The 18,658-nt window shown below is 41.2% G+C and overlaps 1 protein-coding gene across 2 annotated transcripts; it reads left to right on the plus strand.

Moving 5' to 3' along the window:
• Positions 1-1,904: 1,904 nt before the first annotated feature.
• LOC115687150 (flavin-containing monooxygenase FMO GS-OX-like 3) lies at positions 1,905-7,246 on the plus strand. 2 transcript variants are annotated; one of them, XM_030612623.2, is made up of 7 exons: positions 1,909-2,546; positions 4,402-4,472; positions 5,790-5,927; positions 6,039-6,121; positions 6,220-6,355; positions 6,524-6,697; positions 6,973-7,246. In XM_030612623.2, exons 1-3 carry the CDS (start codon positions 2,006-2,008, stop codon positions 5,811-5,813), a joined length of 636 nt encoding a protein of 211 aa, XP_030468483.1. In that variant the 5' UTR covers positions 1,909-2,005; the 3' UTR covers positions 5,814-5,927; positions 6,039-6,121; positions 6,220-6,355; positions 6,524-6,697; positions 6,973-7,246. The 2 variants fall into 2 exon arrangements, with proteins under 2 accessions (XP_056174137.1, XP_030468483.1); XM_056318162.1 differs by lacking the exon at positions 4,402-4,472 and having other exon boundaries at positions 1,905-2,546.
• Positions 7,247-18,658: the final 11,412 nt, after the last annotated feature.

Here is an 18,658-nt window from a genome sequence, read left to right on the forward strand (position 1 = left end):
CAACTTTCCGTGGCAAATTTGCGACGGAATTTTTTCGTCGCAAATTTGCGACGAAAATAATCCGTCGCAAATTTCCGTCGCAAAAAACATGTTTTTTTGTAGTGAGCTAAATGTACCTTACTTACAATAATCATATGCACTATTGTTAATCGTGTAATTAGTTTCATGAGTGAGGATGTTATGCGCACATCGATATGTCACATAATATAAACTTCAAAGAGAAAAGCTACCAAAAATCCTAAACTATATCCGACGTGACACATTTACGCTAAACTTTTTTCCATGATACAAAAAATCCAAAACTCGTACTTGTGTGATACATGTATCCTCTATCAAGGTTCTCTTAATAAGAACCGTTAAAAATCTGCCTACATGAACACCGAAATGCAAATAGTGTTGACATGGAGCCCACATAGGTTAAGTGAAATAAAAACGACATTGCTTTGACTGAAAAATTATTTAACGGAACATTGATGGAGGAGGGTAAATGTGTCACATAAGTAAAAGTTTAAGGGATTTTTATATCACAAAGAAAAAGTTTAGGGTAAATGTGTCATAATTGACATAATTTGTGATTTTCTATGTCATAAAAAAAAATTTAAGATAAATGTGTCGGGTATAGTTTAGGGTTTTAGAGGCTTTTTTCCAACTTTAAAGACAGTATTCATCGGGAAAAAAGAATAAAGAAAACATAGTATCAGATAACCAATGACGAAACGTCGTCATCTAATGTCTACCTCAATGAATAAGAATAAATAATAATCAAAGTATAGTAAAATATTGAACTTGGAGAAGGGGCAAATATGCATTGACCTGGTCCCCCACGGCCGCTTGGGCAACACGAAACTCCCCACATTTGTCTACGACTTTTCGTCCAACTCATAAATAAGGCCACCCTTGATCTAATTGTCTCAATCCAAGCTTTCAAACTCATCCCTCCCCCCCCCCCCCCGCCACACCCACACACACAACAATTTCTTCTCCAGCTTCCCTTATTGCGATTTCAAGGCAGACCGATCGGATCTCCGAGACGAGCACGACGATGAGGCCCGTCGCCGCCTTCGCACTGGGAACCCTGTTCGGAGTGTTCGTGAGCCGAGGGTTCCACCACCGCCACGACCACCGCCACCGCGAGTGGAGCAAGAGAGGGTGGCCGTGCCCTCGCCGAGCCGATCAGGAGGACAAGGCTTCTTCCGCCGATTCCGGGACGATGGAGGCCACGGCGACGGCGATGGCGATGGCGCCACTCGTGGCTGTGCAGGGCGCCTAGAGAACAGATGCTTAGCTCTGGTTTCCGGTGGAAATGTGCGTTAATCCTCTCGTGGCATGGATTTCTTATCTTGAGTGAAGCCGTGTTGCTTCAGTCCCTATACTAATATTTTACTAAGGTTGTTCTATCTATAAAACATGAGACGCGGCCGTGTACCTTGTCAATATGTGCGACGGAAGTCGGCAAATCTCTCGTCAAATGCCCAAAAACTAAATTGGTCCGAGATTTGTGCAAGACACGTGTTCAAACTTATGATCTTGCGAAAGTCAGAGCGACCTTTTTATAGTTGTGCTATCACTCTTGACGGCCTAGATTCATCATCTTGAAAGCAAATCGATGGCCAAACTTTTAGTAACCGATGAAGCCTTTGGGGATGAATAATCATAATAACAATTTCGCATTACTCACGCAAAAGCGTGAGAGTTAAAGTAAAAATTTCGATTGTTGTTGCAAATCTTGATTTGTCTATCAACATTTTCTTTCCGGTATCATCATTACAACATTAAATAACTAGTATTTGGTCTAAGCACGTGCTCGGCGATAGAAAGTAGGATTTTGCACACTATGACTTTGATTTTTCCACTCAGTTTGGAGCTAGCAATATCTATAAAAGAAAAATGAAAAAAAAGGGGGGAAAAACAAGCTCAATCTTAGCCCGCCACCCAATAGTTCCATCGTTATCGTGTGTATATATAAGGATCTCTAAAGAAAATCTTATGCACCAAAAAGAAAGCCATGGCAAAACGGAGCGTAAAAGCCGCGGTCATCGGAGCCGGCATGTCGGGTCTGGTCACGGCCCGGGAGCTCCTTCGAGAAGGACACCGCGTGGTGGTCTTTGAGAAGGGGGGCGAAGTCGGGGGCACATGGGTCTACGACCCCCGGGTCGAGTCCGATCTGTTGGGCCTCGATCTGGCTCGCGAGGTCGTGCACAGCAGCATGTACAAGTCGCTCCGAGTGAACCTCCCGAGGCCGATCATGGGGTTCTCGGACTACCCGTTAGAAGTGAAACACGGCATTGGGGATGACCCGAGGCAGTTCCCGGGTCACAAGGAGGTGCTCCGGTTCCTGCGGGGTTTCGCGGAGGATTCCGGGGTGGTCGAGCTGGTCCGGTTCGGGCACGAAGTGGTTTGGGTGGAGCGGCGAGTCGTCGAGGGGAGGAATGACGAGTGGGTCGTGGAGTGGCGGAGGCGTGACGGCGAAGCGGGTGCGGAGGTGTTTGAGGCCGTGGTGGTCTGCAATGGCAAGTACACCGAGCCGAGGCTAGCTGAATTTCCAGGTACATCACAACCGTCTTTGTTTTTCCCCTTTTTTTTTATTTAATTTTTTCAGTGAACACTGCTATAGAATTTCATTATTTACAAAAGAGATAATAACATAAATGGTCCATGAATTTTAGTCTATTTATTTAACGTGGCCTCTGAACTTTAGCTTAATATTGACAAAATTGAACAATTTCATATAATTTAGGGATAACATATACCAAAAGTTGAGGGATAATATTAAACAAATTAAAAATTTAAGCACCATATTGCAGGAATCAAATTAATAAACTAAAAGTTCAGGGGCCATATTATATATTAAGTCAAAATTTAGGGATTATTTATGTAATTTTTCATTTGCAAAAAAGACAATGTAGATGTCTACATCTTGCACCACGTTATTTTGTCGTCCTATATAAATTACTACTTTGGCGCTGGGTTTTGTTTTTGGACCCCACAGCGTCTGTTGCTTCTCGCGTTTCTCGTGTTTCAGTTATTCAAAAACGGTACAAGAATAAATATCCCTTTTATAGGCCTAATTCCCTTAAAAAAAAATCTCCCAATTTTACATCTAGTCTCAATTCTGCTTCAAACTTTTTTTATCTAGAAAAAAAGCGAAATTTTATATCCAGTCCAAATCTACTCAGAACTTTTCTTTGTCTAGGAAAAACCCAAAACTTTCAATTTAGTCCCATATCTACCATGAACTTTTTTTTGTTTAAGAGAAAAATCACCAATTTTTACTCTAGACCCAAATCTACCCCCATTAACCAACTATCCAAAATCATTGTTAGTCGTCCATAATTTTTATATCCTATAACACTTTTATTTTGGAGATGATTTTCCATGTCACCTCGTAGATGTGGATTTGTCATCGATGTGGAAATGCCATGTCAAGTTTGGACTAGACCATGAAGGTAGATTTGAGAATATATTGAATGTTGGTGATTTTATTTAGACAAAACAAAATCTATGGCAGATTTGGGATTGGACCGAAAGTTAAAGGTTTTTCTAAGAGGAAAAGAGGTCGACCTCGGCGCCGCGGGCCGCCCGCTCGCCCAAACGAGGGCGACCTCGCTCGGACGCGGCGAGGCCGCCCTCGCGATGCGACGAGGTCGACTCGCCAGACGGGCGAGGGCCGCTCGTCGCCCAGCGAGGCGGACCTCGCGACGCCGGCGAGGGTCGCCTCGCCGGGCGAGCGAGGGCAGCCGCTCGACGCCGGGTAGGTGGCCCTCGAGACGGCGAGGGCGACTCTGCCGACGGCGGCGGTCGCCCGCCCGATCTCGGCGAGGGCCGCCTCGCGGCGCCGGCGAGGTCGACCCGCTCGCCCTGTGCGAGGGCCCCTCGCCCGACGCCGGCGAGACCCTCCCTTGCCGGAAAGGAAAAAAAAAAAAAAAAAAAAAAAAAGCAAAAAGACGAAAATGCCCATGGACTAAATACATTGGGGTAAATGTGTCGCAAAAAGCAAAGTTCGGTTTTGGTGTCACAAAAAAGTTCGGGTAAATGTGTCACGATGGCAAAATTTGAGGTTTTTGGTGGTTTTTTCCTTTTCGAGACCAAAAAGTTCGGGATCGATTTGGAGTTATACCTAAAATTTAGGGTTTTTTTGAGATAAAAAAAGTTCGAGACATAATTGAGACTGGACCTCATGTTAAAGGTTTTTTTAGGGAAGTAGGCCCACTTTTAAATCTACAATTAACACATTTTGAAAATTGATTTTGTTAATATTTCGAAATTTAAAACATTTCTTCGTTAGATATGCTTGACAAAAATTCAAATACTATGAAGAAGACTCTTCATAATGTTAAGACTATCCGTTCTCGAGTTGTTCTACTTTGAGCTAAGTCATGCTTACCTTGCAACGTATTATAGGTAGAAGTACTTGGGGAGGAGAACAAATACATAGCCATAACTATCGAGTTCCCGAACCATACAAAGATAAGGTATGATGTTCTCTGTTCCGTGCCATGAAATACGAATTTTTTTTGTGCTTGTGAATTTCAATACATGTTGGTAACTGTCAAAAACTTGTTGGTTATAAATAATAATTGTCGATTATCTGCCAATCACACCCTCTTTGCACTTAGATTTTTTCCGAATATCTTATTGGCAACTTAGCAACACTTTTATGAAATGCCCAAATTTTTTTTTCATAATTTGCAAATTAGCAATATTTGTACTAACTTACCAATTTTTTATTTGTAAATTCACACTAGAGCTGATAAATTTAAAGAGTTGTTAAGAAACGAAAAAAAATTGATAAAAGATAAGAAAAGTTAGTAATTTGCAAACTAGGTAATTCATGAAAGTGTGGATTTACCAACAAGTTATCGCTAATTCTTTTTACCAGCAGTTTTTTACCCTTTATCAACTTCTTCAGAAATCTGTTGCCAAGGGAAAGAATCCAATTTTTCTTTTGGTATATCAGAATCGTCCTGCTTTTCAACCCCTTTTCCGGTTATGAACATTATCTTGCATTTTTTAATGAGGGAAAAGTACCAAAAAAGTCATAAACTTATTGAATTAGCACCAATTCAGTCCAAAACTTTTCGGTTGGACCAGTTTAGTCCTAAACCTTGTCATATTGGCACCAATTCAGTCAATCCGGCCAATTTAGGCCAATTTAGGCCGTGGACTTTGGGCGTCTTAGGTGACATGGTCGGTGTTGACGTGGATAATTTTTAATAATATTTTCATAATTTTTTGAATATTTTAATAATATTTTCTTTTTTTTCCTTTCTTTTCCTTCCTTCTCCTATGCCCGTGGCCGGTACTCGGCCATGGTCAGTGATGACCAGCCACAAGCGAGGGCCGGCGGGGGCGTTGCGGCCATTGCCCAGGCCGCGAGGGTCCAACCCTCGCCAGAGCCAGAGAGGGTGACCCTTGCTTGTGGCCGGCGATCGGCCATAGGCCCAAGGTAGGAGAAGGAAGAAAAAAAAAGGAAACAATATTAAAGTTTCATTAAAAAAATTTCACGTTATCGCCAACCGTTCGCCGGCCGTGTCATGTAGGATGGCCGGCGTCCACATCAGCGATTTTTGGCCTAAATTGGCCAGATGGACCAAATTGGTTTCAATATGAAAATGTTTTGAATTAAAATGATCCAATTGAAAGGTTTAAGAATGAATTGGTATCAATGCAATAGGTTTATGACTTTTTTGGTACTTTTCTCTTTTAATGACGAAGCTATCTCGGTAGAATTCGGGTCAAATATTCTATGGATGCGCCTACCTCATTCATCCGCCTTTTGAGCACTACAGATTGTAGTGATCATTGGAAATTGACCGAGCGCGGTCGACATTGCGAAGGACATCCTACATGTCGCGAAAGAAGTTCACGTAGCTTCAAAAGAAACCAGCAAGTTTAAGATTCATGGCGGCCTATTTCAACATTCCCCGGTATTATTCTAAATTTCATTCCGCTTGTGTTACTTCTAGCGTCGAAACAATTGGCCAAAATTATTCCGATCATGGCGTGACCCGTCAAAAACGTCATTTTGTTTTGCGTAGATCGATTACGCTGAAGACGATAGGAAAATAGTTTTCCAAGATGGATCGTCGACATATGCAGATGCTATCATCCATTGTTCCGGGTACGGCATACGTATATCCCAGCACTCATATATATCAATATTGCAATTTTTATCGGTATTTTTCTTTATTAGGCATGCGTATTGTTCATGTTTCTCAGGTACAAGTACCACTTCCCATTTCTCAAAACAAATGGAATTGTGAACGTGGACGATAACCGCGTCGCGCCTTTGTATAAGCACGTTTTCCCGCCTGCGCTAGCTCCTTGGCTTTCTTTCATCGCCATACCATATCGGGTACACAATTTAGCTCATGTAAAAAATTTTCTGGGGAAACATTATATGTTTATAATTCCAACAATATATTAACTCGATAAATAATATTTTCGCAAATTTTTTTTCTGGGTTGTTTTATTGACATGGTTTAGCCTTTGCGACTTTTATCTATTTTGAAAATGCGAACAGACTATTGCATTTCTCCTTAGCGAGTTACAATCAAGGTGGGTAGCAAAAATATTATCTGGGAAAATACTTTTGCCAAGTAAAGAAGAGATGACCTCACAGGCTCAAGAATATTACCAGCGGATCGAGGCGGTCGGATGGCCCAAGCGCCATACTCACAGGCTCCAATTGGAAAAGGTACATACCAATCCAATTGCACTGCTCATTTGAGTAAATCAAACCCAATTTCATTTCGAAATTGAACAATGTGAAAATTGAAAGATCTTCATGAATTGGACATTTTAAAGTATAGAATCGCGGCATTGGTTTCTTCGATTACCGTAACTTATCTTGCTAATTAGACCCCGAAACCTTATTTACATGCTAATTGAGTCTGCCATTTTCATTATCGAACATTGTCCTTCTAAAAGTGTATGATCATCATCCTACGTTGTTTTTTCGGTTTTTGGCAGTTTGATTATGAGAATTGGCTTGCTGGAGAGTTGGGACTACCGCCACTGGAGAAATGGAGACAAAACATGTATTTTGCATCGTTGAATCTTCTGATGATGTTTGGCGAAAATTGGAGAGACACTTGGGATGTTGAAAAATGGTTGAAAGGAGAAGTAGAAGGAGAAGAAGAAGGGCCGGACAACATTAATTGCACTTTGGAATATTGATTTGTGAAAACTAGGATACTACATGTTGGAAGCAATTTAAGCGATCATTTGCGTTCTCCGTTTATAATTTGCCTACGTTCTCTTCAGCTTACTTGTGCCCAAGTTAGTTTACAGTCGTGCACGACTTTCCCGACCTCAATACGAGATCTTGGCCTCGCGACGTCCTCGGAATTGCACGACCTCGGATCTAATGTCGTCGCAGATGAGGTCACAAACGCCCCGGCAATTGCTGATGTGTAATCGCGGCGGTGGTCCTTGCCTTTGAGAGTGAGACAGATAGAGAGAAAGAGAGGAGCTTCAGCAGCCGGAAAGGGCGCGGGTCGAGGAGAGTGGTGGTGGCGACGAATGGGCTAGAGTTTGGATATTGAAGTCTACGATTTTTAGGTGGGTGGCGCACATGAAAATGTCGAGGATAGTTTGGGAAAGAAAGTGGCCATTTGCTACTTTGTTGTTAACCCATATTACGAAAGCGAGGACGTAAATTATAATCTTAAAACAAAACAAGTGTAACGGGGTGTTTGGTTCAGCTTTGGGAAGGGGCTTTCGAGGCTTTGGGAAGGGGCTTTGAGCCTCGAAAGCCCCTTCCCAAAATACGGGGTGTTTGGTTCAGCATTTGGCCTAGCATTTGGCCAATGCTAGCATTCCACGAATGCTACTGTTCACGTATCTTTTTTTTTGGTTTGAAGCGCTTCTTCACCAGGCGGCCGGCGAGGGCGGCCGGCGAGAGAGAAGGGCCGGCGAGGTCGCTTGGGTCGGGCGACCGCCTGTGCGACGCCGTCGCTGGGTCGCTTGACCCAGCCGTCGCCGCTGGGTCGCGCGACCCCGCCGAGGGTCGCCGGCCTCGGGCGACTCGCCGGCTGCGGCAGATTCGCCGCAGGGGTCGCCCGACCTCGGGCGACGGCCGCGGTGCAGATCTATCTCGCCGGCGGCCGTAGGCCATCGCAGCGGCCGGCTCCGGCGATGGGTAGGTTTTTTTTTTTTTTTAATGAATAAGATAATTCTCAAAGTCCATTTGCAAAAAAATTCACCAAACACTATATTTTGGCCAAAGTAGCTTTACAAAATATTTTTACCAAACACCATTTGCATTTCCCCAATGGGCTTTCACCCAAAGGTATTTGCATTCCCCCAAGTAGCATTTTCAAAGTTGAACCAAATAGGCCCTAAAAGTGATAAAGATGTGAAATGTGAAGATGATTATTGAAATTTCCCTTATTTTTGGGATTTTTGGCCAAAAAAAAAAGAAGAAGAAAGAGCACAAACAACCGAGAGACAATTTTGACACAAACTTTCTTTTCACAATTTTAACACACAAATGCCAAGCATCCTAACTCCTACGTGGCACGGCTGGCGTTGACTTGGACATTTTTTTTTAATAATTGTTGATTGATTTTATTGAATTTTTTTCTTTCTTTTTCTTTCATGGAAAGGCCATGGCCGGCAAGGGCTAGCCTTGCCTGAGCGAGGGTCGCCCTTGACGAGGGTGAGCGCTAGCGAGGCCACCCTCACTAGATCTGGCGTGGCCAACCCTTACCCAAGCCCAGGCGACCTTGCTGGGCATCGCGTGGGCTAGTGAGGCCAACCCTCCCGCAAGTGACGCCCAGTGAGTGCCACCGAGGCGAAGGCGGCCTTGCCGACACTCGCCCTCTCTTGTGGTGGCAAGGGTGACCTTCATTGGCCATGGCTTGTGCCAGCGACGGAAGAAAATGTAAGAAAAAAAAGAAAAAATTCCAAAAAATTATAAAAAAAAATGTCAACGTCGACACCAGTCATGCTATGTAGGATGGCTGGTGTTTACATAAGAAGTTCCGATCTAAATTGGCCAAATGAACTCAATTAGTACTAATGTGAAAATGTTTAGGATTAAATTAGTCCAATTGAAAGGTTTATGATTGAATTGGTACCAATTCAATAAGTTTATGACTTTTTGGATACTTTTCCATCTTTCGAAGTACATAACACTTACATACTTTTAGCAAGACAATTCACAATGTTCATCCTGCTCAAACATTTTATAATTAAATTCACCTACAATTACTTCTCAATTCATCTACTCATGATTTGCGCTCCTAGCTAGCAGCAGTGAGAAGTGAGTTAGGTGCAGGGTGATTTAAATTCGCATCATCATTTCGAACAAAAAAAATTCTCATCATCATGATTATCAGAAAGAGAGTTCGAATCAATTTCGTTTTTATAACATTAATCTAGTGAGATTACCTATCCTCTCCCAGCCCCCTCTCTCCTTCCCTCTCGCTCCTTCTCTGAACCTTTCTTTGACTCTTCCCCTTCTAGTCCCTCGCCTCCTAGTTGCTTTTCCTTTAATTTACTTTTGTTTCTTTCCTTACTTTTTTGATCTAGTTTTAGATTTGGGAACTTTGCTCTCCTGATCTTATATTTGGGAGCTTTTCTCTCCGATCTAATTTTAGATTTTGGAGTTTTAATGAATAAGTACTCCACCTCAAATTTCACTGTTGTTCATAGCAGTTTCGATGTCAAATTTATGCTCGTTCAACATGTTTTAGTTAAAAGCTTTGGTGCCTCGCACTGGTTAAAGGGCTCACTCACATAAGTGTCACCAACATGTTTATGTTGTCTTCGTACAGCGATGATGTTGGGGACACCGAACCTAGGCGCACCCCCTAAAAGGCAAAGCCATAACTACATATGGAAATCTCGGTGTGTGCTTATCACTAATGATACTGTGTGATTTGGTGATCGGTCGCTGATCCTTTTGCTTGGATGCAGTCGCAGATATGTTTTTGAAGGACGAGCGTGGGATTATCTCTGCCGTTCATGCTTTGAGGATATGCCTTGATTTCTGATTTTCGATTTGTTTTGGAGCTCTTTGGGCTTGCTTTGTTATTGTGACTTTTGAGATTTTCTATAAATCCTTTCATGTATCATTTTGGTAATGAATGGAAATTTTTTTTGGCAAAAAAAAAATCTAGTGAGATTGTCATGCATTATGCCATCATCAAACAATGTGGCCGCGTGAAATTACTAATTGAACCTTATCATATGTGATATTGTTTGAGTCCGAACTGAATTAAGAAGAGGAGGTAGGCGATTACTTTCTCAAATTGTTCATGCTTTGTCACCTTTGATACACCATTTTGATTGATGACATGATTGAATACTTGTGGAGATTATTGGTTTATGCATGGACACCTACAAAGAGTTCTTATCAAAGAAGATAATGGGCTTTACCATTGCCTAAGGTTTTTAAAAATAAAGTATGACTTAAGAAAAAGGGGAAAATTACACGTGAGTCCTGAGCCTATTGTAAGGCTATCAATTCAATTTAAAACGTTTTAATTTGATCAATTTAATCATAAATCTTTTTGTATAATATTAATGTAGTCTTTCCGGCCAATTTCTATCGAAAATGTTGACATGACGGTCCAGTTATCGCTAGCTGTCCTATGTGGCACGATCGGTGTCTGACGTGGACCATTAATAATAGAAACGGCGCCATTTTCCTTACGAAAATAGCTTTGTTACATTTTTTTTTGAAAAAGCACCCTCTTTACTGCCGAACGGTTTCGTTTCCCAGATTAAAAAAAAAAAAAACATGGGAAGCCACCAATAGTGATGCCCAAATCCCCCTTAATTGCTTCACTTTTTTTTATCTTCCGGAGTTTTACTTCTCTTTTCTTTCTTCTTTTCTTTTCTTTTTACTGTCCATCTTCTAACTCTAACATTGGGAGGACACTAGAAGTATTATAATTTTCGCATGGCACTTACTTTATTACCAAAACTTTTTGCTGGTTCACTCAAGTGCCAAATCGGAGAAATGACGGTAACTTAAGAGCCTCCGGCTACAAATTCTGGCCAAAAGTCCTACATGGATTTTTTAATTAGATATTTATTCCAACGTGGCTATTTTTAATTAGTTTTATACAATTACATGGCTTTTTGATGAAAAGAAAAGCCAACTTGGAAATTCTGGCCACTTTCTCTCTTCTTTTTTACCAAACAACTTTCTTCCTATTGACCCATCCATTTTCCCTATTACCATTATCTTCGTCACCTACAGTTTTTCCTCGCTCGGTTTCATCTCCATTCGTGCATCACAGCTGTGACACCCTTCTCACCACTCAGCCTTCTTTCTGCTTCGATGCTACCTCCGGTGGGCCTCCAAGACAGTCGGCAACCATTGTTGTTGTCCATGGAGAGCCGTGTCACATAAGACGGCTATCAATGACTGGACTATCACCTTAGTCTTTTCTGGCGAAAATTAATGGAAAGAATTACATTAGAACTTCACGAAAATGTTTAGGATTAAATTGATAAAATTGAAAAGTTTATAATTAAATTAGCAATCGTATGATAGGCTTATAAGTGATTAGGTAATTTTTTTAGAAAAATGGTATACGATTGTATCACCTTAAAATTTTAAAATGAAAGACTACATGATGTGCACCAATTTTTGGTGGAAATGGGAGCGAGTTTGTTTGGATTCAGTGACTTAAGTTTAATTCTCATCATTTGAATATGTTATTAGCCTATACTAAGGTTGGTTATGAACCCGAAGCATATCAGATCAGGAGTCCGGTGAGTGGGATTCATTAGACCTCCCTATCATCTCGGGATCGGTTCCGCTTTTCTCATGTTATGGTCAATAGCGTATGCCAAAACGAAGGTCGAGGCCTACCGGTACCATCTATCTATTTTTTGTTCTTATCTTTTCTTTGTTTTAGGGATGAGTGTCTTAGAATTCTTAAAACTTGTTACAAAAGTACAATTAAGTTTTATAACTTTCAAAAGGTGTATTTTTGTCCTAAAACTTGTCACGAAAATATAATTGAGTCATAAAACTTAGGGGTGAGCAAGATGGACTGCCCAAACCGGATCCGGACTGGACTGACCGGTTTGGTCCGGTTCTTGGGAATATCGGTCCGGTTCCCGGTTCCTAAAAATGGAACCGGTTTCCGGGCGGTCCGGTTCCCGGTTCTAGAGTGGGAACTGGACCGGACCGGGCCAGACCGATAAATATATATTTTTCTAATTTTTTCACATATATATCTATTTACTTTTTAAATATATATATTTAAATAACAAAAGAAGCATTTGATAGTTCATTTTTATTCGGTTCCAACGGGACCAACCCAAAAATGCTTTCATATATTGGTCCCGAAAATGCTTCCCGGTTCCCTCTTGCCTTTACTAATTGGTCCCATTGGAACTGGACCGACGGTCCGGTCCAGTCCATGCACGGTCCCAAGATTAGACGGTCTGGTCCCCGATCCTAGAAACTGGGAACCGATCGTCCCGGTCCGGTTCCCGGTTCTTGGGTTGGACCGGATTGGACCAGGAACTGCTCACTCCTACTAAAACTTTCAAAAAATGTCATCAAGTTCTAAAACTTGTCAAATTTGTCCAATCAAGTCCGCTCGTTGATTGTACGTTTAGAAAATTTTAGGACTTGATTGCACTTTCGTGATAAGTTTTAGAACTTGATTGTACTTTTTGAAAGTTTTAGGACTTAATTGCACTTTCGTATCAAGGTTTAGGATTTTCACTGCACTTATTCCTTTGTTTTAATAAGCGCGGATAAGTTGATTTACAACTTAATAGTCTAAACCCGATCACATGCATTTGATGATGCCGAAACAAATTCGCTGAGTGGTGTGAGTACTTCCTATATATTACGAGATAAACCACAGGAGGGATAGACAAGAAATTTTGATAGGAAAATCATAATCGATACTTCAATGATCAATCTTTAGTCAAAATAAAATTTAGTTAACTCGTAACATATCGAGTTGGACAGCTTTCGTAGTGCAGATAGGACACACTGCCATCAACAGTGCTTCCCCAAGTGGAAGCTTCCTAGGAAAGCTTCAAACAAAGAGATTGGGCTGTTTGCTTCATTGAATTGGATCGTCAACTTATATTTTTATTATCTATATACTATTAATAAATGAAATTTCAAATTCCGTATCCACCTTTCATTTCACCAAAACAATCTCATCTCTTATAAACTTAGAAAAAAAGGACCAAGAACGTTAACTATCATTAATAATCAAAATATGATATCTCCGAATAATTAACTATCAAATCTCCCTTTTTTTTTTATGAAAGGAACTAGTTACATAAATGTAAGAATCTTATTAAGGAAATTACTAACTTAATTGATGGGTCTGCAGGGTTGCGTTTGTCAACAAAGGAGACGAAGGTGGCGGCATGATTCATAGAGGGAAGAAGGGGCGGTGGAGAGGTGGTGTGAGGGGGGGGACGACGCGCTGCAACGTTTGGAGCAGCGTTTAATGGAACGCTTGGATCAACGATTCGATCAAAGTCTTCGTCATTTCGAAGAACGATTTGATGAGTTAACAGAACGATTCGAAAGTCTCGGCGTTGATGTGAACCGGAATCGGCGGAATGACAGAAGGCCGGGTGCAGATCTTGCTCACGGTGATCCTGTTGATAGGCCTGTTCCTGTCCGCAGGCAGAATAACCCTCTGTTTTCAGAGAGTTCGGAAGAAGAAGAAACTGAAAATCTTGATGAGGAACGTGCTGATTATGATGGCAGAAATCGTCAGGGAGGACTTCAGAGAAGGCATGATAGGAGAGATGGGCGACGACGCTATGACGATCGTGAAGGTAACGACTTTAAATTGAAAGTCGATATCCCTTATTTTAATGGTAGTCTGGGTATCGAAGAATTTCTGGATTGGCTTGCTGATATAGATAGATTTTTCGATTATATGGAGACCCCTGGTGAGAAAAGGGTGCGATTAGTAGCCTGTAGATTAAAGGGGGGTGCGTCTGTACGGTGGGAGAGATTACAGAATAGGAGGGAACAAGAAGGGAAAGAGAGAGTTCGAACTTGGACTAGGATGGGGAGGCTGCTGAAGCAAGAATTCCTTCCACCTGACTATGAGCAAATTATGTTCCAGCAGTACCAACGTTGCCAGCAGGGCAATCAGACTATGCATGAGTATATGGCCAAATTTATGAGATTGGCGGAGTGGAATAATTTATTAGAGACGGAGGGACAGCAGGTGGCCAGATATCTTGATGGTTTGAAACCCTTCATTCGAGATAAAATTGGAGTGCAGTTTCTGCGAAATTTAACTGAAGCCAAGAATATGGCGATGAAGGCAGAATTGATGCAGCAAGACAAGAGAAGAAGAGGCTACGAAAATTATCGAGGTAGCAGTTCGAGCAATTCGGTAGAAAAGAGCAGTTTCAATAATCGCTTTAACGCAGGGCGAAATCAGGAAGATAAGGCGGTAGAAAAACGCCCTATGAACAAGTCGAGGGATAAGGGAACGCAAGCACAAAAAACTGTGAACCCTAACCCTTATACTAAACCAGCCGCGATAAAGTGTTACAGGTGTAATCAGCTTGGGCACCGATATAATGAATGCCCTCAGAGAAAGACCGTAAACGTAGCAGCGAGAGAAGAGGAGGAGGATGGATATTGCTGTGTGCTGGATGGTAAGGACGATGATTTTGAAGATGAAGAAGAGGAGCAAGTAAACTGTGTGGTGCGTAGAATGATGTTGGCCCCAAAATAGGAAGATGAATCGCAGCACCATCAGTTATTCCGAACCAGGTGCATCATTCTGGGAAAGATCTTTGCTGTGGTTATTGATAGTGGAAGTATGTAGAATATCATTGGGAAGGAGGCAGTGAAGAAGCTGGGGATACCCGTGGAGAAGCATCCTAATCCCTATACGTTAGGATGGATTAAATCTGGAGCGGAAAGCATTTAGATAACTGAGCGATGTGAAATTCCATTCTCCATTGGAAAATATCATGATGAGCTGTATTGTGATGTAGTAGACATGAATGTATGTCATGTGTTATTTGGGAGGCCGTGGCAATTTGATGTAGATGCTCAGCATTCGGGAAGGAGCAATTAGTATAACCTTGTGAAGGATGGAGTGAAGTATACGTTGCTGTCACTGAAGAACAAATGAAAACAATCTGCTGAAAATAATTTCCTTACCCTTACGAGGAAATTTGAAGCTGAGGTTAAGGAGACCCGACAAATTCACGTGCTGGTCGTGAAACAAGCAATTGAGACTGAGGCTGAATTACAAGTGGAGGAGCAGCCTGAAGCAGTCAAGCCTTTATTGAAGGAATTTAGCAAACTGATGCCTGAAGAGATTCCAGGTGGGTTGCTGCCCATGCGTGATATTAGCACCATATAGACTTAATTCCTGATGCTAGTCTGCCAAATTTATCGCACTACAGGATGAGTGCAAAAGAGAGCGAGATTCTAAACGAGAAGGTAGATGAGTTGTTGCGAAAGGGACACATTCAGAATAGCATGAGCCCATATGCTGTTCCGGCCTTGTTGACTCCTAAGATAGATGGGAGTTGGCGGATGTGTGTAGATAGTAGGGCCATTAATAAAATAATCGTGGATTACAAGTTTCTAATTCCGAGATTGGATGACATGCTAGATAGGTTACACGGTGCTAAGTGGTTTTTGAATTGGTACCATCAGATTCGGATTCGGCCTGGAGATGAGTGGAAGACAGCTTTCAAAACAAAGGAGGGGTTGTACGAATGGTTGGTGATGCCTTTCGGACTTTCCAATGCTCCAAGCACTTTCATGAGGCTTATGAATCAGGTTCTAAAATCTTTTATTGGCAAATTTGTTGTAGTTTATTTTGATGATATCCTGATTTATAGTAAGACCGAGGAGGATTATCTATTGCACTTAAGGGAGGTGTTGACAGCTTTGCAGATTCATAAGTTGTATATTAATCTTAAGAAGTGCAGTTTTTTAACTAATAAACTGTTATTCTTGGGAATTATTATTACTGCTCAAGGAATAGAGGTAGATGAGGAGAAGGTAAGAGCAATCAGAGAGTGGCCGGCTGCTAAACTAGTTTCTGACGTTAGGAGTTTTCATGGGTTGGCTACTTTTTATCGGCGATTTATTAAGAATTTTAGTACTATCGCAGCCCCAATTACTGAATGTATGAAGATAGGCAAATTTCTATAGGGAGAGGAAGCTGAGAATAGTTTTGCTATTTTGAAGGAGAAGTTATGTACAGCACATATTAGCTTTACCTGATTTTGATAAACTGTTTGAAGTTGACTGTGATGCTAGTGGAGTTGGTATAGGAGCTGTTTTATCTCAAGAGCACAGACCAATTTGCTATTTCAGTGAGAAGCTTAGCGAGGCGAGACAGAAGTGGAGCACTTATGACAAAGAATTTTATTCTGTCATAAGGGCTTTGAAGACCTGGGAGCATTATCTGATTGGGAAAGAATTCGTCCTTTATTCTGATCATGAAGTTTTGAAGTATCTAAATAGTCAGAAGAGGATTAGCAAAGATATGCATGCGCGATGGTGTCAATTTTTGCAAAAATTTCCTTTCAGATTACATCATAAGTCAGGTGTGCATAATGTTGTAGCAGATGCATTGAGTAGGAGAGCTGGCTTGTTGATTACGTTGAGCCAGGAAATTCTAGGGTTCAAGCAGTGAAAGATCGTTATGCGAGATGATGATGACTTTGGAAAAATTTAGGAGTCATGTCGCCTTTGGTCAACTTTCCGTATAAGAATTTTATGTGCAGGATGGTTATCTGATGCGTGGCAATCAGCTTTGCCTTCCTCGGACATCATTACGAGAGATGGTAATTCGCGATTTACATGATGGTGGATTAGCTGCGCATCTAGGTCGTAATAAAACTATTGCTGCAGTCCGGGAGCGATTTTTACTGGCCCCAGTTGCATAGAGATGTCAGTAGGTACATACAAAAGTGTTATGTTTGCCAGACTGCTAAGGGTCAATCTAAGAATACAGGTCTGTATATGCCTTTACCTGTTCCTAACAATATATGGGAACATCTGTTCATGGATTTTGTGCTTGGTTTACCACGGACACAAAGAGGCGTGGATTCTGTTTTCGTTGTGGTTGACAAATTTTCAAGATGGCGCACTTCATTCCTTATAGGAAGACTTCTGATGCAGTAAGTGTGGCCAGATTATTCTTTAAGGAAGTGGTTCGTTTGCATGGTGTGCCCAAGTCTATTACCTCAGATAGGGATAGCAAATTTCTGGGGCATTTTTGGCGGACTTTGTGGAAGCTGTTTGATTCATCTTTGAATTTCAGTAGCACAGCTCACCCACAAACTGATGGGCAAAACAGAGGCGGTTAATAGAACTCTGGGAAACTTGATTCGAAGCATTTGTGGAGAAATGTCGAAGCAATGGGATGTTGCTTTATCATAAGCAGAGTTTGCTTATAATAATGCAGTTCATAGTTTTATTGGTAGGTCGCCTTTTTCTGTTGTTTATACAAAGGCGCCTCAACATACTCTGGATTTGGTACAGTTGCCTAAGCAAGCGGATAAAAGTGTAGCAACGGATCATATGGCTAAACAGATTGTGGAAGTGCATCATTAAGTCAAACAGAAGCTGGAGGAAGATAATCAGAAGTATAAAGCTGGAGCAGATAAGCACAGGCGAAAGCAGGTGTTTGCGGTAGGTGATCAAGTCATGATTTTTCTTCGTAAAGAGCGATTACCAGCTGGATCTTACAGTAAATTACAGCCAAAGAAGTATGGACCTTACGCTGTCAGCAAGAAGATCAACGATAATGCTTATGTTATAGACCTTCCACATAGCATGGGCATATCCAACACTTTTAATGTTGCTGATTTGTCACCGTTTCATGAGTCCACAGAGCCGTTATATCCAGATCCTGATTTTAACTCGAGGACGAGTTCTTTTCAAGTGGAGGAGAATGATGCGGAATTTATTAGTGGTGCGTTTCTGGACCGATTGGACAAACAGAAATCCAAACGGAAAGCGAAACGGTGATGCGATGCGATTAGATGGTTTTTTTTCTATTATTTTAGTATTTTTTTATGAGTTAATTTTAAGGGTCGTTTTTGTAATTTTGCTATTAGATGCTTATTAACTTTTCTATTATGATTAGATTTCCTATTGTAATTAGGTTTAACCCCTATAAAAGGGTGTTTAGGGTTTGTTTTGAAGGATAACATTATTATCATCAATATTGAATTTCGAGATTTTTCTCTCTAAGCAAAGTTTTGCTTGAATTATTCGCTGAACGCTGCGTCAGGCAGTAATTGGCCAAACCACACATCAAGTGGGGAGAGTATCATTGGACAATAAGAGGTAATACCGATAAGGATGTCAATGCTTTATATGGTGGAGCTTGTAACACCTCTCTACTCGTGAGAGAGAGCTTGTGATGTTTTCTTAAGTAAAGTCTCACCCTTATTAAAAATGTCAAGACGTCTTCTTTTTTCCGTATTATTTTTATTTGGATTAATATTGTAAGTTTTGCTTGTTAGTTATTGGAGTATATCTTTCTTTGGTTGCATTTAACATTATTGTTTTTATGTAATATTATAATCTTACTTCTTGCCATTACAACCCAAGGTCAGCATAAATCATCTTTTTCAATATCTTACATTCCATTTAATTAAAATTTCAATTCCTCCATGTTATTGGTTGCTAAATTTTTATAAATTCACT

Source organism: Syzygium oleosum, unplaced genomic scaffold (assembly GCF_021117445.2).
Source record: "Syzygium oleosum isolate NSW1041296 unplaced genomic scaffold, Sole_v2.1 Sole_v2.15, whole genome shotgun sequence".
Lineage (NCBI taxonomy): Eukaryota > Viridiplantae > Streptophyta > Magnoliopsida > Myrtales > Myrtaceae > Syzygium > Syzygium oleosum.